Raw genomic sequence first — 25,213 nt, forward strand, 5'->3', positions numbered from 1 at the left:
TCAATGTTTTTTTGAATGAAATTTCTATTGTTTGGAATATCCAATTTATAAAGCCAATACTGATTGGGCGTTGATACTATATATTTAGGTCGAAAACACAAGAGGCTAATATTTTTGTAAGGAAAACTGTACCCTCTCCATCTATTATGGCATATAAATAAAATAAACACAAAAATGCAATTTGGGTTAGGTATATCATTTTATTTATAGACACATATTTTTCAGATTCTATAAAGTTTTCGACCAATTAATAAATAACATCTAAAAGTTCGAAAATACAATACACATGAAAGCTCTTCTGTATAAAAAGGTATTTTTCTCAAGAAGCTCGGTTTCAGCCGTGAATTGGGAGTCTGACTGAATATGCAATATGTTTGCTGGTAACTTTACAGGTAGATTCATTTTGAATTGTTTACAGCATATGCATTGGTCAACAAATAATCTTAATGAACTGAAAAAAATAACGCAATTGTACCGTTTCAGTAAGTTACATGACCAAAAGAATATCACCCTAGCTAGTGCAGTGTTCAGTTACTAGGCCTATACATGTACTTTAGTTTATTGTTATTGCACAGTGATAGTACATTAAGTTAACTTACTCCTCATAATTTTATTATTTCAAAATTTTATGAATTTGTCCTCGTCTTACAGGTGTATAATACAGCTTCCATGGGTGATCCTTTTATTTGCTGGATGGGGGAGGGGGGGACTAAACGGGGGGCTCTTAGGATGCTGAGCATGACTTAAAGATTTGAAGTGAGTGGAATACTAAAGTATTTATTTGCCTGATATTTTTTAAATATTCTCTCAATTTTAGACCCTAAAAACGTAGACCTATGCAATGCCTTTTTCTTTCAATGAGATGACAAGTCAGGCTAGGACCCGCCTCCCTTTGTTTGCAAAGATGGACATTTTAAAGGCATTGAAAATTGGGGGTTGTTGTTTTTTGTAGGTTTAGCCCCCCCTTTCAATTTGCTTCTTCCAACGCCTGTGTGTTGTAACAGTACATTAATTATATTTCGTTATAATTTATTAAGAGATTTATATTATGGTTATGAATTTGAGGTTTCCACAAATCACCTGAAATAGAGTACTTTCATGTTATGTTCTGTAAAGACCTGCTAGGATGCCTTTAAAGATCTATTTGTAGTACACAAGTACAAGGTATATTGTGAAACAGGTCATTATGATTTAATCATATCCAGGACAATAAGAATTATGAAAAACTGGTGTAAGTTACATCGTACAAATAACAGAACTGTATATTGAAATCTTCTATGAATATTTATTGCATTATAATGCTGAAAAATTGCATTCTAATTATAATTGGGCAAGGGGGGTTAAAAATGAATTGTTTAGAAAGGGACTTGGGAAATTTTGGATTAATTATTAGGTTCTATTATTCATTGCAAAGTGTGTTGGATGCCTTACTTTCGAATTTGTAATGCTTTTTTAAAAAGTGTTTTTTTTTATATCAACAATAATCAAGCACATTATATGCAACAATTTTTTTCCAAAATCCATGCATATTAAATTATTTGACAATACTTTTGATTACAAGTTGAAAAAAAATATAATGCTAGAATAAGGATTTTTTTTCTCAATTAATGTATAATAAAAAGCATAGCTAGAAATCAGGAAGATATAAGAAAAAGGAAATGTTAGTAATTATAGAATATGTCAATTTTGTAATGATCACTGTATCAAAGAAGATGAATATACCAGTAATATTTTGCCTGAATGTCCTGTTGATTAATTTCAAAAAAGAAAATATATATTAAACCATATATGAGATGTCCAAATATGTATTGCACACCAAATTCACAAAAATGAGCTATAAACATAGTTTCACAGTCGATAAACTAAGTTAATCGGTTGTTAACAATAGTGAATCTAAAATTATTTTACATATGTAAACCATAGTTAAAGCGATAATCTATTTACAACTGTATACTATACTTAACACCGAAAACAATCATTTTCAATTGCAAAACATAGATTTTCTGATGAATAAATACAGTTTTACGATTTGTAAACTATAGTTAAGAAACCGTTAACTATAGTTAATGATGTTATAAATATAGTTTCACGATTTGTGAAAGTATGATTAACAACTCTTAACTATAATTTACAATTTTAAACAATGGTTTACAAACTTGAATCTATGTTTAGTTTATCAACAAAATCTATTTATTCAGAGAGATAAACTTAGATTTGCTTTCATAAACTATAGTTAACGACTGTTAAATATATTTTACAGATGAAAACTATAGTTAACGAATTTTTTACTATAGTTTACGATTTGTAAACTATGTTTAAACATAGTTTATCAATTGTGAAACTAGGTTTAGCTCATTTTTGTGAATTTTGCGTGCCATAAATGTGTACAAGCTTACTCAATTGGATTAGGAAAATTGATTCTCCATGCAATGGAATTAAGAAATAATGAATAATTTAATTTATATGCATGTATACACAATATTATGTATGATAGTTATTTTTTCATGAATCAATTGATAGTTTAGAATTCATTCTGTTGTTGGTGTTGGGGGGTCTGACAGATAGACGCTACCGTTCCATCCCCAAAAGAATATTGATCGCCATGTTTTCTTATATAATTGTAATTATGTTTATTTTTTTTTCATACTGATGATCAATGATCTGTATCAGGTTCAAAGTGATTCAATATAATTATGAATAGTTTGAGATATTTGCTCTGACATGAAACTGTGTCCTCATTTTAGAGACAAATTGTGTTTCAAATGCACTGATCTTATTTTCAGATGACACAGATATATGCAACATATTGGAAGAGATAGGAATGAAATAATACAGGGATGTTTTCAGAGAAAACATGGTAAGAAAAACTAAAGGACTGTTGTTTCTCAGTACACATTAGTATGATTACGGGTACTTATCATGATGTTAGTACCATGGTGCTTTTTAAATAAATGTGTCACCAATGAGAATTGAACTCGATACCCTTACAATTGGAGTTGGGTACTCATTTCACAGAGCAATTTCAGTGCACTTTTTTTGCCTTACTTTCTATATAAAAAATTTGTATACTAGTACTGATATGTATGTGTATTTACATTGTATCATTTAAATATTCTTTATTTTATATTAACAAACAATAAATACAAGCATTTAAAAAGGTGGATTTTACGCGGGTTAATATACTCATAGCACTTCATTCCTTAAAAGTAATGGGCCTCTGCCCTTTTGGGGCCTTGGCTCCATTACTTTTTAGCTCACGTGAGTCAAAAGGCTCAAGTGAGCTTTTCTGATCAAATTTTGTCCGGCGTCCGTCTGTCTGTCCATCCGTCTGTCAAGCTGTCTGTCTGTCTGTAAACTTTTCACATTTTCGACTTCTTCTCAAGAACCGCTGGGCCAATTTCAACCAAACTTGCCACAAAGAATCCTTGGATGAAGGGGATTCAAGTTTGTTCAAATGAAGGGCCATGTTCTCATTCAGATAATTGAGAATTAGTGAAAATTTGGTAGTATGTTTTAAAAATCTTCTTCTCCAGAACCAATGTTCCAGGAAAGATGATCCTCAGGTAGTGTAGATTCAAGTTTGTTAAAATCATGACCCCCGGGGGTAGGGCGGGGCTACAATGGCCGACCAAAGTTTTATATAGAAATATAGGAAATTTTTAATTAAGAACAGCAAGGCCATAATTGTTCATATTTATATGGAAGCATCAGCAGGTAGTGTAGATTCAAGTTTGTTCAAATCATGACCCCCGGGGATAGGGCGGGTCCACAATAGCCGACCAAAGTTTCATATAGAAATATATAGGAAATTTCTTTAAATATCTTCTTCTCAAGAATAGGAAAGCCATACTTGCTCATATTTATATTGATACATCCTCGGGTAGTGTAAATTCGTTTGTTCAAATCATGACCCCCAAGGGGTAGGGCGGGGCCAAACTTTTGGATTCAAACTTTTTAATAGTAAATTAATTTAGCAACAATGCTTTGGTGAGCAATGTGGCCCATGGGCCTCTTGTTAAGGAATGGAGTGCTACGAGTATATTAACTTAAAACATGTTGTACCTTGTCAATTCCACAAAAAACTAGTTCAAAAAGAAATTAATAAAAGAAATGTTTAAATGCTTAAATTTACTCAATACTTTACACTAATCCTAAAGGTTATAAGATTAAATGTACTAATTATTTGCTGTAAACTGTACATCTTTTGCAGATCAGAATTAAGGATGTGATTGAACTCACAGACAAAGATTTTGAAAAGCTTGGAGTTACAGCAATTGGACTTCAACTTAGATTAAAACAAGCATGTCGAAATCATCTTCAAGGTACATGTGTAATTAGTGTTCATACAGATATCTCAAATTAAAGAATAATATCCAAGTTGAATTTTAAGACAATGGATTGAAAACCACAAGGTATATATCTGTTGTACTAGGAGTGCAATGGTGTTTGCCTCCAAAAAGAAATCCAGTTAGACGAAAAGAAGAAATCAATAAAATTCTGCAGCTATGCATTATACACTTTAAGAGGAAATGCAATTACAAAACTTAATTATTTCATAGATCATTAAGACATCCCTTTTTAACTATGGTTCCAGCTTTGAAAGATTGATATCATTGTCCTAAGTCACTGTTCGGAGTCTGATTAATATAGAACTCTATCTCCTACCCTATGCTTTGCTTGCATTGGTCAATATTTTAGTAAGCCACAAAGTATTCTCTTCCCATTCTACCAGACCAGAATAGGAGAGGATCATACATTTTAGGTGTGGTTTGCAACGATGGATTGATATTAGCTCTTGATTACTTTTTACAATTTTTTTGGAGGGTAAATGAAAAGAATGTTTTATTTGCAAACATTATAGATTAAATCTTAAGTAAAGGGTATAACAAAACAGTTATAAACTTGGATTCTGGCATTAACATATGATTTGTTTGACCTGAAGGTGAAATGTTGCCCTTGACCTTCAGCCTTGGATAACAATTTCACCTTTAAGTCTAACAAATCATATGTTGCCATCATATCCAGTCAATAACTGTATATTATTACAAAACAATTTGTCTACTTTTCTTAAGTAATAAAAAATAAAGCTTACTTTGTAAAAGTCCATAGGTGTGTCAATCAGATTCCTCCAAACTTCATATATATATATATATTAGAAAAAAATTGACAAGGCAACAATGTTAGTAAAACGTAAGCGCTTTCTTCATTATTTCTTCAGACGTTTTACAATTCAAAAAATGTGACGTAGGATTACGTCACGTAGCGCTTACATTTTACTAACATTGTTGCCTTGTCAATTTTTTTCTAATATTAATTACCGGACACTGTGATATTTCTTTCATTTTTGGATATATATATATATATATATATATATATATATATATATATATATATATATATATATATATATATATATATATATATATATATATATAGTTTCAATAATTTCCAGATAAGTTTTTATCAATATTTATATTTAAAGATATAAAGTTTATAACTTTAGTTACAGACCCTATTGAATACCTTTCGGTATCCACACGTGAGAATCTTCCACAAATTCAACCTCAAGGTGTTGGTCTCCTGTTTTTCGTTGTTTAATAATAATTTTATTATATTTCATCCACATGAAATGCTATAGCAACATATAAGTCATGACATTTTACAAAAAAATTGAGGAAATTTCAGCTTTAAAATCTATATCCATTCCCCTTTATGATAAAGGAAAACTTCTTTCCAAGGGAAAATAATCAGGTAAATGCAGAAATAGGATGGTGTCTTCTCAAGAACCACTGGGTCAGAGATAGCTAAACTTATGTGGAAATTTCTTAAGGTTTTTTAGATTCTAGATTGTTCAAACCATTACACCTTGGGGTATAATGGAGCCACAATATGTATGGCAAGGGGAGAAATCTGGCTAAAAACAGCCGGGCGGGTGTTACTGCGGTGAGTGTTGTGGCTCATGGGCCTTTTGTTTTGATATGGGGTGCCATACCAAGGCACACATAGACACTTAACATAGAAAAAACTTTGAATGGCTTAATTAATAATTAATTGACCAATTAGAGTCTTTTACTCTTTTAAGCTCACCTGAGCTGAAAGCTCAAGTAAGCTTTTCTGATCACATTTTGTATTGCATTTGTCTGTCTGTCTCTCTAGCTGTCCAGCTGTCTGTCTGTAAACTTTTCACATTTTCGACTTTTTCTAAAGAACGGCTGGGCCAATGTCAACCAAACTTGACACAAAGTATCCTTGGGTGAAAGGGATTCAAGTTTGTTCAAATGAAGGGCCATGCCCTCATTCAAGGGGAGATAATTGGGAATTAATGAAACTTTGGTTGCATATTTTAATAAAATCTTCTTCTCAAGAACCACTTTGCGAGGAAAGATGAAACTTATGGAGAAACATCCTCAGGTAGTGTAGATTCAAGTTTGTTCAAATCATGACCCCCAGGGGTAGGGCGGGGCAAAAATGGCTGACCAAAGTTTTATATAGAGAAATATAGGAAAATTCTTTTAAAATCTTCTTCTCAAGAATTACAAAGTAATTAATGCATGCTAATGCAAGTAGTGTGATTCAAATTTTTTCAAAGAGGGGTAGGGCGGGGCCATACTGGCCGACCAAAGTTTTCAAAGATATATATAGGAGAATTCTATAAAAATCATTTTCTAAGAAATAGCAAATCCATGATTTGTCATGGGACTACTTTTGGATTTAAACTTTACAGTAAAAAAAAACCATTTTCTCTTTTTCCTACCCTTAGTGCTCAGGTGAGGGATGTGGCCCATGGGCCTCTTGTTTAAAATTTCCAGGCAAAATTTGTTTTTGGATTTTCCTGCCATTTTACTCTTGGAAAATTTGAACTTGAATTGATGCCTGGAAATAGAAATGATGCCTAAAAGATGCCTCATCTACTCAGGCCTAACTGTTCATAGGTCCTTCACCACATCAAATATGCCTAGAATTTGCAGGCAGAATCTGTCTAAGTTAGAGAACTATTTGCAGTACATTGCGTATTTTTGCCCCAACAAAAATCATACAATTTGTATTCTGAAAATTTCTTGAAATGTGCTGAATTGTATATTTTGTATAAGAAACAAGAAAGTTAACAAAAAATATTATTAATTAAAGATAGTTGTATATTGTATTCATGACATCACAAGCTAATCAGATTTTGTATTGCTGTATACAGGGTTATTTTTGCCCCTCATTATTTTGGCCCTTTTGAACTTCTGAACAATTTTGCCCGGTTTTAAATTCGCCCTGTCATAGTTCTGTTTAAAAAATTATTCTGTATAATTTGAATTCTCCCTGTTTTAAATTTGCCCAATCAAAGAGAGGGCAAAAGGGGCAAAAATAAAACGGGGCAAAAATTTCACTGTATACAATATTTTTCAGAAGGAGCAAAAAAAAATGGACAAATAATACTCAATTTTTAACATTTATCGAACTCAGATCTATTCTAGCAAAATATTTGCATATCTCATTGATATTATCATTCTACACATTATATCAAAATATTGAGCTGTAGCAGACCTGCGCTTATGGACTTTTACTCAAAATATCAACGTAATATACACCTTTTTCTGTAGAATTCAAAAAAAAAAAAAATTTAATTTACATAATTTACTGAAGTCATATCAAACATATTACATCATGGCTTAATGAAAATATTCAGTGCTTTGAAGTCAGCAGGTATCCCCTTATTTTACAACAAATATAATTTTTGGAAACAAATATTGGTCTGCACAACAGCAAGATAATATGATATCGATAAATCTAAATATAAATGAAAATATAATCCAATGCTCTTATTTTCAGCCAAAAGTGAAGAAACCATGACACCTGTATTCAAGAAATTCTTTGAGTTAAAGAAAGAAAGAGTTAAAATCCAGAAATCTAAGAAAATGAAAAAGCATTTTAAACCAACAAGAAGAGTGTATTGTGGATGGAAACATTCCATTAACCCTGAATTATTCAAAGTTGTGACTCTGAGCAAAGGTGGGGGGCAGCAAATAATTGATGTTTCAAAAGATACCACTTATGAAGAACTTGAGAATCAAATAACTGACCTCTACTTTCCAAAAGGAAGGTCAATTGCACAGAATGTGAAGCTGTCAGATTTAAATTATTACCTTGCATCATTTTCTGGGGATCCACTTCCTCGTTTTCCCAATGATGGCGGCTTTACTGTCGGAAAATTTTTTGAACACATAAAGACATATCCAGTGAGAGTGTACTTACATACAATGGCTTCGAAGAAAGATGATGATGATGACAACTCTCTACCTGATATTTTGGTACTAATAGCTTCTTTCTTTACGTAACAAACTATAAGTATTAAAAAACCCTTTTCAAAGGAATTTATTTAAAAAGGGGGAGATGTATTACTGCCTTGTGTCTTTTGTATTGTTTGCAATATCTTTACTTTGACCTTGACCTCACTTTTCTTTAATTAGTGTTTAGCTCAGTTTAAATATTTTTCCAAAAAAGCATAAGCTGATACATACTGATGTAAGCTATACAAGTGCATTTTTTAACCTCAACCTTTCCTTTGACCCTGACCTTTCATTTCTTAAATTAGTGTTTAACTCACTCAGTTTTATAAATAAAGCATTCAAGATATTTTCATCAAACATAATATGCTGATACGTATCAGTGGGGAGCTATTCAACGGCATCAAAAACTAGGACCATGCACTTTCCTGTGACCTTGAAAGAAAAGAAAGTTTAACCATTGAAGTTTTAACATATTTTTATGTTATCATGCACTCTTACATACATTATTTGGTTACAATTCATCATCTATATCCAATTTTTTAGATTTCAATATCAATTTAAAGAAACTGTTCAACACATTTTTATCAAACTTCACACTTATACAAACTTTCATGTTACATTTTTAAATACATGTATACACTTGGCAGGGCATGCATGTCCTATATACATATTTCTAGTTTTGGGAATTAAGCTTTGATTTTATTTTCATGATTTATTTCAAAAGAATTCTCCCGGCCCTTCTGATGGCACAGAATGCCAGTCCAGTCAGTCAGAAGACCTGCAGTTGTTGCCCGGTACATCTGCTGCAGTCTGTACAGACGAAGGATCAGACACAGAATTTGAAAATGCTGGTACCCCTGTTATATTTTTCAGAAAGTCAAGGCAGACTTGTTTGACTTCAGTGAGTATATGGAATACATTTCCCATTTGTCATGATATTTATAAAAATACAATTATGCACTTATGACTATAGCTTAAATTAATATGTGGTCATGGGGACCACATATTGACCACTCACTGAAGACCATAATACTTCTATTATTACCCAAAGTGAGTTTATTGATTAAAACGGATTTGGCTGTCAATAGAAAAACATGAATCTTATATTATGATGTCAAGTTCTACTTAACTTTGGTACAGTCGATTGAACTGTGAGCCTCAATGCGATATCATTCTGCAGACTAGCTTTCACCTCAGTATCAAAAAAGTATATATCACGTAACATTTTATTAATGTCCATGTAGCATCATTTCAGTCTAGACTCAATGAAAAATGTAACATTTTCCGTATGTAATATTGATATTATAAAGTATATATCACCAGAGGAGTAACATTTTATCTATGTCCACTTGTGTTGTGATCAGTAAAGCATCAGGCTTTCATCTGTTGTACAGGAATACTATACTGTTACAAGAATGATTCTATAAATGGGCATATCACTTTGTCAGTGATTGATGGTTTGTAAGCATACCTCCATGTATATGTATAGTGATATATATGATATGACAAACAGTTTTCATTGTAACTATACTTCATATTTTATGCAAAAGGAGTTGATTATAAGAAAAATATTTTTTAGCTATAAATTTTGTCATGAGACTGATTCACTTTTATCTCTAATAACAGAATATATGTATGTCTTAATACACTGTATGTATGTCTAATCTTGAAATACTCAAATTTTTAGCACATGTTTTAGTAATTTTGAATTTTTTCTATTCACCTCCTTATGTGGCACATGTATAAATAATTTCACTTAAAGTTTAATGCATATTGTATATATTTCATCTGTCACTTTCCTTTGATAGCTACATCTCTAAGCAGGGCTCTGGTCTTTAGTTTAAATACAGGTGTATAGGTAGGGTGTTAAATGATCACAAGAAAGAGTTATTAAATATTTTGTCAATCATTACAGACTCCTAAGCCTGGCAGGAATGTTAACAGACCTGTTTTGACTGAAGCATCTATCTCATCAAGTGCAGGAAGCCATGGGGAAGGCAGTGATGATCAAGATTTAGATGGAGACATGCAAATACAGGCAGCTATAAGAGCTAGCTTAGAAATTATGCAGTAAGAACATGAAGATTAAATACTTTATTATATGTGTGAAAATCGTTATATCTCTCTGAGTGGCTGAGATCCATTACAATCTAGAAAAATTATACCTGGGTACATTATATCATGATATATTGTACATGACTCACCAGTTGAATATACAAATTTATTTTCTCTACATTGGTCTAAGAATAGATTGGAAAATTGCAATTTGATACTAATATTTTTTGAAAGTATCTTGCTACAAACTTCCACTCTTGTAAATGTACATTAGGAAATATATTATATTAGGCGGGGTGAATTTGAAGGAGGAGGGTGTGGTAGGGGTGGGTTGGGGCTTTGGACCCTAGCCCAAAACAAAATTTGAAGTTAAGAGAATTTTCTTTTCATGGGGGATAATCAATTAAAAGATTATTTTTAATCTGTCATTTTCCCTGATAATGCCTATCAATCTAGACTAAGCTGGCTTTATTTTTATTTTCTTATCAGCTAAAATAGATGTTCATAAAGAAAAATTCAAAATGATATGACTGGCATTAATTTTTAGAAATCATTTTTCTCTAATTTTTGGCAATTTAAGGACCAAAGCAAATGTAAACAAGTAAGATGGAATGAATGGCTTGATAATTATTTTATTAAATGATTGAGTTATTTGATAAATAATTATAATTGCTGGTTTTTTTTAGTCAATACTTCGAATGAGTCGAAGTACAATATTCACTCTGCCTTTCAGGCTCTGTGAAAATTGTACTCCTCAGGTGGCTAAATCATTGTATTGACCTCAAAAACAGCAGTAATTGAATAATTTTTAAACCAATATTAACTCCTATATTACAGTTACTAGTCCTTTATCGGTACTGAAATCAGAGGGGACTTTAGGTTTCCTTTGCATCTGTCCATCCGTCTTGCTATCTTTATCTGACACTCACAACTGGGTGTCTATCCCACTTGGTTTTCTGCACTATTTTTCTAAATGCTTGCATTATTATTTAGCTGACTTTTGGTATGTGAGTTTATCCTGATTGGTTTAAGATCAATTGTCTTCTTCATTGATATTTGATGGAATTTTTTATATTTTAAATGGGAACCAGATTGTGCTTGCCAGTAGGGGACTATGTTATTGCTAAGGAAATTCTTAGAATGCTTGTTTCATCAATACACAGTTACATTTAATATATGTTGTTTTGTTACATATGTATTTTATAAGCAAACTGTTTTTATAATTTTGTGAATTCTTATTTCATTTGAAACAAAAGACCACAGCTCTTCACTGACTTTGACTTGAGAAAGTGGACAATGAACACAGTAAAAAGTGAGGAAGTGGATGGAAATTGTAAGCAGGTTGTTGTCGTGCACAGGAGGCATGTTTTGGACTCGGCACTTAGGGCTTTGGACAGAGCTTCATTTAAGTTGGAAGAGCCATTTAAAGTCGAATTTCCAGGAGAACTGGGATCAGATTTCGGAGGACCAAAGAGGGAATTTTTACGGTACAAACAATTATATGAGGGCCCCTGCCTGTGGGTGCCATATGATGATCTGCAGTCTGGTCAGCTCTGTTTTTCCATTCTTTTCCCCATTATCACTTGCACAGCAAAATGTTTTAGCTCATCTGAGCCAAAGGCGAGGTGAGCTTTTGTGGTCACATTTTTTCCGGCGTCCGGCTAGCTGTCTGTCTGTCCATCTAGTTACCGTATATACTCGCTTATAAGTCGGTCCGCCTATAAGTCGGTTGTATAAAATAAGCTTATATCATAGAGACTGACCTCATATAATACCATTCATTTTATAGCTCGCCTATAAGTCGGACATAGAGTTTTGGACCAGAAATTAACTCCCAAAAATCCGACTTATAGGCGAGTATATACGGTATTTGTCTGTCTGCCTGTAAACTATTTACATTTTGACTCTTTCTCAAGAACCACGTGGCCAATTTCAACTGAACTTGCTTCAAAGTATATCATTGGTAAATGATCGAAGTTTTTTTGTAATATAGTAAAAATTCTCTTCTATAGAACGGAAGCATCATTAGGTAGTGTATATTCACAATAGTTAAATCATGATTACAGGGGGTAGGGAGGGGCCAACTTGGGGATGAAATTTTTACAAAGGAATAATATAGGAAAAGAATCTTCTGTTCATGAACAGTACTAAAGCCATTGTTATTGACATGGAGCATTCTCTGGTAGTTTGAAATTCAAGCCCTACTTTTCAATACAGAACTGATTTGTGCTTTTTTCCTAGTCAATATGGTCAGTTGAGTGATGTGGTCCATGGGCCTCTGTTTCTTTTTCTGGCCAAATTTAGTTCATGCTTTACCAACATATTGCTTGTGGATAGAAGGTGTTCAGTGAACTTGAACCATTTGTAGCTCTTTTGATGAAATTTGTGACCTTGAATTAAATTTCTAGATCAAACCCAAATAATGGGATAGAATCATAGATGTATTTTCTTTCCCTTTTGGTACTTTTGAATCCTTCCTCATCGAAAGTTTGCTGATCTATAGGTAAAAGTCTTAGTTGAAAATTATGGTCAAATTCCTACTGTCTTTACCATGTCCCTTGATCAGGATGTCCTTAACTATAAAAGAGGTTTCTTTTGAGATTCTGACCATCTCAGTGATATATAATGTACCAAGTTACAGGGTATTGAGGAAAGTTCCTATGATACCACGTTACCACCAAGACATAATTAAGTTACATATTAATTATTTAGAAACAGAAACTCAAATTAAATTATAAAAGCCCCAGTAACGATAAGTAAAATAATAATGCACTGCTCTTAATGAAATTATTTGATCTACAGTTGTTTATTGAAATCGCTGCTACTTAAATTTTATTTTGTACTTTAGTTGTCTTATGAAGGAACTTGCTAGTACCATTCTGGAAGGGGAACCATATAACAAGTCCTTCATACACTCCGTGCAATTATTAGAAAAAGAAATGTTTTTGAAGGCTGGAAGGTTGGTGGTTTGGAGTATTCTCCATGGGGGGCCAGGTATACCATATCTAAATCCAACTGTTTACCAGCTTCTTATTGAATCCAAAGATGTTGTGTATTCCATAGATGATGTCATAGACCTTGATGTCAAAAATAAAATACAAAAGGTATTCATTTTTTTGTGTCAAAAATAAAATACATAAGGTATTTTTTTTTTATTTATCTGAAATAGAACAATAAAAAAGTAGATGGTGTTTGAAAGTTAATTGAACTTAATACATGAGTGATGACTGTTTAGATACCTCGACTATACTACATGTATACATTTATTGACCAAGTTCGAGGGCAACATGCAATTTGTCGGACCCAAAACCAAACTGTCTGCCTGAGGCTATTAAACTGAATGCAGACAGTTTGGTTTGACAGTCGACAAAACGCATTTTGCCCAAGAAAATACTCAATAAATGTTTTGACTTTTGTTATACCTTTTATGTTAATTTTTTTTATGTATTTTGTACTGTCTCCCATGCTGTAAACACACATTGTTATACACCAACAAATGAAAATGAGATTATAAGTTCCACCCATTCTGTGTTGTAAGCAGTCCAACATCTCATCCACCAGTCCAATATCTCACTCTGTGGACAAATATAGATTTTGTTATGCCCACTAAGCAAAACATTGGAAATTTTAGCTTTGTTTGGCATAGATTTGTATAGGAATATATTTTAAAAGGTATAACAATACAATGTTTAAAATCTTTAAATTTAATAATACAGTTAGATTTACCTCTGCTTACAGCTGCAAACTGCAAATGATGAAGAACTATCTCTTTCGATGGATTGGTTGGTAGAACAAGGAGTGTATGGTATCATTCCACCATACACAGAACAAAAGAGAGACGCTATGATGAGACAGCTGTTGAAGAGTCAAGTTTATCTAAGGTGATTTTTAATTATATCATTTTTTTATTTTGATACAAATACATTGTATTTCATACACCTGTCAAAGCAATATCTCTTTTAAAACAACAATGAAATGAAGGAATTTTTTTTATTGCAAATATACTGGTAATTATTAGGGCCCCGCTTGGCGGGCACCCTGTAGTGATCAGTCTGTCCGTAGGGCTGTCCGACCATCCAAGATCTCTTGTCTAAAGCACATCTTCTCTCTCCTAGCTTGGCCCAATCTGGCTCACACTTAACCATAGAGTGCCTTTGGGTAACCAGTGTGCAGTGACATGGAACCATGTTTCTTGGTCAAAGGTCAAGGTCATAGCAGAATTATATGAAAAATCCTTGTCAGGAGCAAATCTTCTCTCTCCTTGACCCAATCTGGCTCTCATTTCACTCACAGAGTGCCACTGGTCAATAGATGTGCAAATTTCTAGGTCATTGCAAGAATTAGCCTGTCTGTTTAAAATATTTTTTGGTGCATAATTTTTTTTCCCTTAATTCCAGTAAATTTATGTAACTGAGGATACAAGATAACTTTGATATATATATATATATATATATATATATATATATATATATATATATATATATATATATATATATATATATATATATATATATATATATATATATATATATATATATATATATATATATATATATATATATATATATATATATATATATATATATATATATATATATGTGTGTGTGTGTAAATTTGCAATATCCGTTGAAATCGTACTAAATTACTTTCACTGTAGTACACAAATGTTCCTCATCAAATAAACCCTTTTAAGCTACCTTACATTTTCATGTTCATTGTTGAAAGCGGGGCCCTTTGAGATGGCCACCATCTCAATGATATCTACTTACATTTACTATCACTATTTCTTTTAAGAATTCATGCAGAAATTGCACAGTTCAGCCTGGGATTGAACAGTTTAGGGTTCTACACGCTTATGAAGAGCAATTCTGAGGAAATAAGGGGACTTTTTCTTCACACTTTGTCCAACAGCGTAGTAACCATGCAAGCAATGAAAGAAATTATACAGATTAACTACAGTCAAGATGGATCAAATGACAAAAAGAGAGAAGAAGATACAATGTATACTTTTGAACTTTCATGCAAGACTGTTCAGGTAAAGACTTAAGTACATGTATGTATATCTGTGAAGTGATAAAAGTTCATGGATGCAATAAGAAAATGCTAATGTACCATAATTTTACTCTCAATTTCTTAAATATTATTGAAGTCAGAGATTGTTTTATGGGATGGAATCTATATGCTCAAGGACTAAGTACAGCTATTGTTCCTTTTATATCCCTGTTCCGAAGGAGAGGCCGGGCAAATACTGTTTTACCTGTGTGTGTGTGTGTCTGTCCATATTAAATATTTATCATAGTTTTCTCAGCAACTACTGATCGCAGATGCTTGAAATTTTTAGCGTTTTCTTTGCTGATGCATGTCTGAGGGCAATAATGGGATTCATTTTTGTTCAAATCTGATGTCAACTTCCTGTTTATCTGTGCATCTGCCCATACCATACAATTAGCAATTTTTTTTCATTTTCTCAGCAACTACTCATACCAGATTCTTGAAATTTTAGCACGTACTTTGTTTAGGCATTGTCATATTGTGGGTTCATTTTTGTATGAATCTGATTCTGAATTCTCTATTTATCTGTGCATATGCCTGTAACTGAACTTGTGTATACATGCATTAGCAGGATAGAAGGACTGTATCAATATATCAAATATTCAATATGTATCAATATTAAAGAATGTATTGTATTGAAAAAATATGTATTGGATAACAAGATTTTCTTGTAATTCTGTGAAAGAGTTGCAAATATCGATCACTTTGTTGAATTAAAATTGATCAATAATGATATAATCATTAAGAAGATAGCACATCTCAGATAGATTTTACAAAAATAAGTAAACAGCTTTATCTAGCATGTACGTTGTTTTCAGAATTATTAAGTTTCAATTTGAAGCATAATTTGTTATGACAGTGCGACAAGAATTTGGAAATGGTCAGGTTTTAAAACAAAATTTTTTTTCTGTATTTAGCTCTACTGGTCAGAGACCAGAAGAGCTTATGCGTCCGGCGTCCGTCCAACTGTCCGTCTGTCTCTCTGTCTGTCTGTAAACAATTTTCCAAAATGCTACTCCTCCTACAGTTTTTGTCTTATTTCAATATATCTTGATACACAAGCAGACTACACTAAGATACATAATTCTGTGTATTGGTTTTTGATTTCGACGAAAGGTGTTGGCATTGTTACTTAAAATAGGAATTTCTGTGAAATTCTTTTCAAAATGCTACTCCTCCTACAGTTTTGGTCTTATTTCAATATAACTTGGCACACAAGTAGACTACACAAAGATACATAATTCTGTGTATCTGTTTTTGATTTCGACAAATAGTGTAGGCGTAGTTACTAAAAATAGAGATTTCTGTGAAATTCTTTCAAAATGCTACTCCTCCTACAGTTTTGGTCCGATTTCATTTTAACTTGGCACACAAGTAGACTACACTAAGACCCCTAATTCTGTGTATCGGTTTTTGATTTCGACAAACGGTGTTTGCGTTGTTACTTAAAATAGAAATTTCTGTGAAATTGTTTCAAAATGCTAGTCCTCCCACAGTTTTGATTTGATTTCAATATAACTTGGCACACAAATAGACTACATGTACACTAAGACACCTAATTCTGTGTATCGGTTTTCGATTTCCACAAACGGTGTTCGCGTTGTTACTAAAAATAGAAATTTCTGTGAAATTCTTTCAAAATCCTAGGATCATTTTTATTTTTATTGCTTTTTTAAATTTTCAAGTCCCAACTGCTACATTTCTATTCCTTTGTTTTAAGTATAAACCAGTACAGCTACAGTCTCGACAGAGACTTCTAGTTTAATAAAATATCACATCAAATCAAATTGTTTTGCTCAATACACAGCCCTACAACATAGGGTAATTGTTCACTTCAGAGTGGGGGATTACTAGTGAACATTGACTCACAAACTTCTTATTTTGATTTATTTATTTTTATAATTAAGGTTTTAATTAATCAGACAGTATTGAAATGTAATGAGTATTTCTTTACTAAAATTCAAGATTGGGAGAACTTGAGGGCATGACAATTTTTTTTACTTTAAAATCCTATTTTATATGCTATATATCTTTGTCCAATGGCATACTGCTATTTTCCCTTGGGCCTAACTAACTTAAACTTCACCCATAAAGTGTTCCTTGAGCCAAGTTTCAAGGTTAATGGTCAAAGGTTATAGCAAATCTGCATATATTTTTTTATTCATGGGTCCAAAAAAGCTTCACTAAAAATGGGGCCCTTTTAGATGATCAATATCTCAGTGATGTGCACCGGAAGATTTTACCAGACTTGTGTCATGCAGTAATCTAGTTTGAATTTATAAAATGAAATATTGATTAGGAACATTGTTAGAAAATTTTTAATAATTGAAAAGGTATCCAAACTGTGAAACAATTAACAAGCAATCCATGTCCATTATTTCCAGATTTCTTCAACCATGGCTACTTTATCTATGAAAAGGATGCATATGTAAAACAATTTTGGGGAAATACCAGCTAAAACTATATTTTTTGTCAGTTTTTCTTGGAGAAATTAAATGCAATGATTTTCATTATTTGATATTTTTTTGGGAATATCTTGGAAAATAATCAATGGGTAAGGTACATTCTCATGCAAGTTACATATGACCTTGAGAGTCAATAATGCTAACATTTATTACTCACAATTTGCAACTTCTATATATATACTACTTGACATATTGTATTTCTAACTCATGTCCTTATCTTATTTTTCTTTCAGAAGATACATCTGAAGTTAATCTCAACATGTTCTTGGCGTTTTGGACTGGGGCTGACACAATCCCTCCACTGGGATTCCACAAAAAACTGGAAATCAAATTTGTGGAAGACCCTGCCCGTTTGCCAGTTGCACATACCTGTGATCTCTCATTGGAAATATCGAGGGGAGAAACCCCTGAGGGGTTTGAAAGAAAAATGAAATTGGCAATAACTTGCGGGGGAGAATTCCATCTTGCTTAAGAAAACTCCTCGTTTTCAATGCTCTATCTACTTTAAGAAAGTTTTCTTTATTTCAGTTTTAAATTCAATAATGGCAGTGATAGTCATATCAAAGAATAAAATTTTATCTTCAGGGAAAGATAATACAAAAAGACATTGACATTTGTATGGCAATACAATTGTATTGATGTATCTGACATGTGGTCTGATATTTGATGTATCTGACATGTGGTCTGATATTTGATGTATCTGACATGTGGTCTGATATTTGATGTATCTGACATGTGGTACTATAAAGCATGCTTTTGATTTTTTTTTTGAAATTCTAGATTGTTGCATCTGTATGCCATATAAGTTTTTTTCAGAGCAGTTTGCCTTCCTTATAATCTAATTTTGCAATTTTCATTAATTAGTTGTTCCAATGATTATGGTGTGCCAATAAACATTGTAATTCTGTTTGTGACTTTTTATTCATACACTTGCTTCAGTTCCATTGATGATTAGTATACAATATTTTCCATGAAAATTGAAAAAAAGTTAAACATTAGATAAAGGCTTATTCTCTGCATGCCCTTGATGTGGATTTTACAACTTTTCAATCAAGTACTTCAAAGCCTCCATGGCCTTCTCAGTGGTGTTTGGGACAGCTCTCCCACCTTCCAAAAGCAAATGATCAAAGTATGCTGCATAATCCTCACAACATCCTCTTGGGCTTGGACTAGGAAATAATCTTTGAAACTCTAGCACATCATAAATATCCACTGGAAATTAATAATCTACTGCACCTGTACATAAAAATAGAAAGTCATAATGTGTTGATATTGTTTTTTATTTTAGCATTGTGAAAAACAACCAAGGTATCAAATTAAAAGGAGAAAATGAATGGTTAAAGATATTTGAAATAAAATTAGTGATTAAACAATTCTATGCTTAAAAGAATACCAAAAATTTCAGGGTGGAAAAACATCATTTCTGGTTTTCCTGGGAGACTTCCATCATCATCATAACGTCTTTGTGCTCTGATGTAATGGTTATTCCATTCTATTTTTATCTGATCAAGTTCTTGTTGGATGATTTTTGTAAAACAGAAGCGAAGGCATTCTCTAAATTGGTAAATTTAAAAAGTCAATATGGAAAAAGAGAGAAAAAAAATTAAATCGGACATTTTTGCTATAAAATTGTGATTGATGAACAAAACGTTTATTTCTCTTATTATTTCTGAAGGAAAAAAAATCCTTATTTTGAATGGTTGGTTTAGTCTTATAGTCCCAAGGGTAACGTGCTGAAATCTCGAAATAGTTTATAAAAGGATAAATCCTTAAAGTTTGAATAAAGAATTTATTTTAATCCTTACATGTGCTCGTTATTTGCTGATGAAAACATCCCTTGGTCTTCCATATCTTTGAACAAGTGTATCCAGAAGGAGATGCCCATCTCTCTCAGTGTTCTCCACCAGCGCTCTATTCTCTTAAAACAATTAAGATCTGTTTGTGAGAAACTAAAGGCAAATTTTTCAAAAGAAGTTGAAACTTAATTTGATTTTAAATATTGGTACACAAAGAAGGTACTGTCACAAGGAATACAAAACTATAAACCACTAGCAATCAACCATTATGTGCAAAGAGGCACATGGTTTTTTTTTTCTAATGATTTAATTAATTGTAAAAAAAAAAAAAAAAACCCTTTATGCCTTCTGGACCCAAAAGTGGAAAAAATGAAATTATTAAAGTATTCAATCCCTAATAGCAACAGCTTCAGTAAAATTAAATAAATTGTAGATTCCCATTTATTACCATTATAATGATGTGATGTGTCTTAATTTATGAACTTGATTTTTTGTAGTTTTTCTCCCTAATTATTTTTAATTCATAAAAAAAATCCATTTTAAAAAACTTTTCTGAAAATGCTTTCAGTTGTCATCTCTTTCTAATGTTTAATGCATCTTTCCACCAGTTTTTAAATATGATATTTGTATAATTTGAGCTCTCATTTGAATAAAAATGCTTTCCCCATAGACTTCAATACAAAATTTGTTAATTGACTGACTACTGCTTAGTTAATGAAATTTTTGAAACTTTAATTCTTGTGGGCAATCCTTTTCTACTACATGTATAAAATGCTTTAATTTAATGTCAGAGTATTATGTACTTAATGGAAATTTAAGCAAAGAGAATTTGGTCCTTTTTGGGATAGAATTCCTTTAACTTATTTTACTTTTAAGGTCAGAAATGCATACCAGTAGGGTGCATTCCTGGGGTGATTTTTCAAATATTAAATAAAAAAATTTAAATGATGCTGCAAAACTTTAAACAGAAGGTTTGTATTCATATGGGTTGAAATGGCACCCATGCCCCATTCCCTTTTTTCCTGATGGCTTTAAATAAATGTGTCATTCAACATTAAGTTTCACTACGAAAAAAAGTGTGTCACCTTAATTTTTATTATTATTGTGTTTTGATTTTGTTTATTTTTTGTGATGTATGAGATTATACAATAATGCCCATGAAACTATAGTAACTTAGAAAAACTCCATGTTCATACCTGGTTAGACATTGATCTTCCTATGATTACACTCTTTTCTCCACTCATGTCATCATTATGGTACCAACGGAAAGATTTTTGAATGTCCTCAATGTATATATTCTCAGTTCCAGCATCAAGTCTCACACACCTTGGAGCACCTATGTATTGGGAAACTCTTATATGTACATGTACTACCATAAACTGAGACAATATTATGTAATTGTTTGGTTTGTGTGTTGTTGTTTTTTTCTTTGTTGTTGTTGATCAATTTTCTTTTTTTTTTCATTACTTTTATTTTATTTCTTTTTTGTTCAAGTAATATTTTTATTTATGCATTTTATTTGTAAGTCATTCTGTATTAATATAAAATAATGTATCAATACAAAAAAATGTATTATACTTAGGAATGTTAATGGTAGAGACTCTATATGAAATTTAAACTGGATTTACAGTTTCTGGAAATAATGTTTATCAATGATTTACAAAAGCCATATACTCAACTATTTATTTCCTCCAGGTATTTCAGGAAATAAGATGCCACGACAGACGGGTCATTGTTTGTTCTTGCAACTTTAAGCCACAGTATTCGTCTTGAAAATCTAAAAGAATATGAATTTGATCATTTACAACTGACTTAATTAATTCTTTTTATATGCAGCTACGACAGAATAAAATCATAAATTTTAAAACTTCATAAATTTGAGCTACCAACGAACACTGTAAAAACTGATACCCATTAACTTACCCACACATTGCACCATGTATAGCGAAGCCAAATGGCTTCAACTTGTCGTAACCATCAACATGTACAAGATAATTTGGTCCATTGTTAAGATACATTCTTCTTGTCAGGCAGTGACTTGCTCTTAGATCAACTCCATCAGGATCGATTATTCTCAACAAACCCAAAACGTCATCCCTGAAACAGTATAATTAAGGAATCACTGTTTTGTTTTGAGAGTATGCCAGGGCATCAACAATAGTGGGAAACATGGGATAATTTGCATAACGGGCGAAGCCCGTTGTTGATGTCCCTGGCATACTTTCAGACTAGACAGTGATTCCTTATATTTCCATTTCATTGTGAAATAAAATTGTAGACTTAGACTTAAAAAATGTAGACTAATTGATTTAAATTACACGAGGACTTCCATGCCAATTTCAATGGTCCCCTCACACTGACGTCAAAGACAAAAGCAACCGCACGAGATTTTCATGCATATTAGGCCTCCTAAGCTTAGCTGCTGACCTATCGACCAGCCTAATTTACATTCCAACAGAATTATCAAAAAATAAATGCCCCTAAATTTCAAATAGTTATCACAGAGAAAAAAAAAACTTAGAAATGGAAATATTATCATATCAACGAATTTAAATCTAAGCATTAAATTTTAACCCCTCTCCCTCGCCCCCATTATGATTTCGTTGATTTTTATTATAGAACTATCTTATTTATGTAAAACACATTATAAAGCAATAGGCACATCATTTGGATTTCGTTTATTAATCTTAATCAGATAATATACCTTCCTATAAAGATGCCATGTTTCTGAAGAAGTCTTCGTTTCTCGCAAACTGTAGAAAAAATTATAATAAATTAAGGAAAAATCTTAAATCAACTTTTTACATTGAACGACACCCGAGAGTCTGTCCACTGAACATCATTTCTTCCTTTGAGTAGAATATATGTGAATCATATTAAAACACATTTGTATATGACACTCAGAGTTTTAAAAAAATGAGCTATCACCAAAATGTAGATGTTACTGACGATTTCCTATAATTTAACAATCTATCGAAAATGATAGAGGTATTACTATACCTGAATAGCCCTAATTGCCCTATCTAAATTGTATCTCCGTCTTCTCAAGTTCAGTCTGGTCATGCGCCTTTTCAAATGTCTACAGCTAAATTATTTAAATAAAATTAATTATTATTTTATTCAGAAACAAGATGTGTTTGTGAAACACTGAGTTCGAAAAAGCTATTCTTAGCATAATGGTTACAGTCAAGGTCACAAGGTCATTGACCTCGGTGTCGTTTGATTGCACTTAATTAGTGAAATAGGCATACCAAATATAAAGTCTCTATCTCCTATGGTTAAAAAAATATACCGAAAGTTCGAAAAATTTGTTCTTAGCATAAAGGTCAAGGTCAAAAGGTCGTGTGTCCTTGATGTCAGTTGAAAGTGCTTATTTAGTGGAGTATGCATTTTAAATATGAAGTCTCTATCTCAATCTGTTCAAAAGTTATGGCGAAGGTTAAAGTAGATAACAAATAGAATAAAAGTAGGTCAAACGTTTGGTCAAGAGGTCAAATTTGATGGTACCCAAAGAAAGGTCATGTCACAAGTAACACACCTATGAATGATCAAAGCCATAGCCCCAACCACTCAATAGTTACGGGCTAGGTTAAAGTTGGGGGACAAACAAACAAACAGACAGACAGACAGGACAAAAACAATATACCCCGATCTTTCGATCCGGGGGCATAGATATTTCTTAATATTGAAGTTATAATTGTCACTAATAACAGCACAGGGGCTTGTCCCGAAATATTTATCTTCTTTTAAAAAAGTTACCCCTACTATATAAAAATACACATATTTTTATATAGTAAGGGTAACTTTTTTAAAAGAAGATAAATACGCAGCACAGTTAAGGTGCGCAATGGAAATATCAACTTAGTTTTGTATTTAAAAATGTATTCGTAATCGGGATGGCGATTATTTTTAGTACATTATTTATATCAGATAATTGTAATTATGATTAATAACTACATATCGAGGACGATTATATTTTATATTTAGACTAGTCACGTGATGCGGCAGTCACGCGATTTTAGCACATTGACTTGAAGTATTGATGTTACATATAAATGTCACTAGTGCAAGGGCATAACCAAGATAAATTTCCAAGTTCAGTATATAAATATTTTCAACACGCATTATAGTTTCTAAAAAGTGCTGCGATCCTGTCTAAATTCTGAAATTTCATTGTTAAAATTATACTTGTATGACCGAATGCTATATTTTTTGCTGGTCAGCGGCATGAAATATTGATATAATTAAATTGTTTTTAAGATTTCATCAGGATCGCAGCACTTTTCAGATACCTGAATAGATCTATAGTTGAAATATAAAAGCTTGCTTTGATCCATAGAGTGTATGCCCTTGCACTAGATCGATTTATTAAGACCCCCCACATTACCCTCCGATGTACTTGCATACAAATATACGGCAGTGTCAATTAAATACGTAATGTACAGTATATATATTAATAAAATAGTGACGAAGACATTAAATTCAAGTTATTGCGCCATAGAATATCTGTAAATAATATTTCATTTAATTAGAGAATGCATATTTTGTTGAGAAAATATTACTTGATCTGTCTCTCACTGCATACAAACTACGTCACGTTGTAAGAAATGACGTCATATTGACAAGGGTATTGCGATCAGTGACTTGTTTATAACTTGTTATGTGGGATTTAACTAACGACAAAACAACACGTTGTAGTAAGTTTTTATGTAGTTTGATGATTTCTTACTGGTTAAATTAGCAGATAAACTCATTTTGTGGTATTTTAAAGAAATGTTGTGTGACGTATATTGTGTATGATGTCATAGTCAAGTTTTCCCGTACAAATTAGGCTCCGCCTCCTTTTTGTAACCTTAACTGTGCTGCGTATTTCGGGACAAGCCCCTGTGATAACAGATATATAAATACAAGTAGAACATGCATTTTCATCAGTCAATATTTGAATGATACTATAACGTGTGTTACTTTATTATTAGCCTTTTCATGTAGTTATCCAGTCATAACTTAGAACATTAAATCATAATTACATTGTATACCTACCTTAATTTCACACCATAATCATTCCAAAGAAAAAATATGATTTCTTTATTATCATATCCATTAAAGAAGTATTCCTGAATCTTCTCATCAACGAACGCCATGTTGTGCAATGACTGCTGGGAATGCCATCCTATCTATATCGTCGATAGAGCGATGGTGCGATGACATGATGTCGATAGCGCGATAAAACAATACCGATGACACGATATAGCATCGCATCATCACTATCGCGCCATCGCATCATCGCTATCGCACCATCGCAGCATCGCTATCGTGTCATCGCGTCATCGCATTATCGCTTCATCGTACCATCGCATCATCGCCATCGCATTATCGCACCATCGCATCATCGTCATCGCGCTATCGCACCATCGCTTCATCGTTATCGCACCATCGCTTCATCGTCATCGCATTATCGCGTCATCGCACCATCGACTCAAACCTCGATGGTGCGATGATGCGATAGTGAACTGCGTGGCCCTATCCGGATTCCATAGTTTTTACATCTCTATATTTAGAAAATAGCATC

General features: G+C 32.4%; 1 protein-coding gene and 1 pseudogene across 1 annotated transcript; one reads left to right on the plus strand and one right to left on the minus strand.

The window, feature by feature from the left end:
- Nucleotides 1-351: 351 nt before the first annotated feature.
- On the plus strand, nt 352-18,755 carry LOC134259324 (G2/M phase-specific E3 ubiquitin-protein ligase-like; annotated as a pseudogene).
- LOC134259325 (uncharacterized) lies at nt 18,588-24,785 on the minus strand. Its single transcript, XM_062741921.1, has 10 exons — nt 24,685-24,785; nt 22,645-22,729; nt 22,457-22,493; nt 22,349-22,397; nt 21,568-21,741; nt 21,324-21,421; nt 20,841-20,980; nt 19,654-19,766; nt 19,242-19,402; nt 18,588-19,084 (listed from the first exon to the last, which is right to left on the minus strand). The coding sequence occupies exons 1-10, from the start codon at nt 24,783-24,785 to the stop codon at nt 19,068-19,070; spliced, it is 975 nt and encodes a 324-aa protein (XP_062597905.1). The 3' UTR covers nt 18,588-19,067.
- Between the last annotated feature and the right edge of the window lie 428 nt (nt 24,786-25,213).

The sequence above is a fragment of the Saccostrea cucullata genome, unplaced genomic scaffold, assembly GCF_032062105.1.
Source record: "Saccostrea cucullata isolate Sc308-1 unplaced genomic scaffold, CSIRO_AGI_Scuc_v1 ctg2424, whole genome shotgun sequence".
Taxonomy (NCBI): Eukaryota; Metazoa; Mollusca; class Bivalvia; order Ostreida; family Ostreidae; genus Saccostrea; species Saccostrea cuccullata.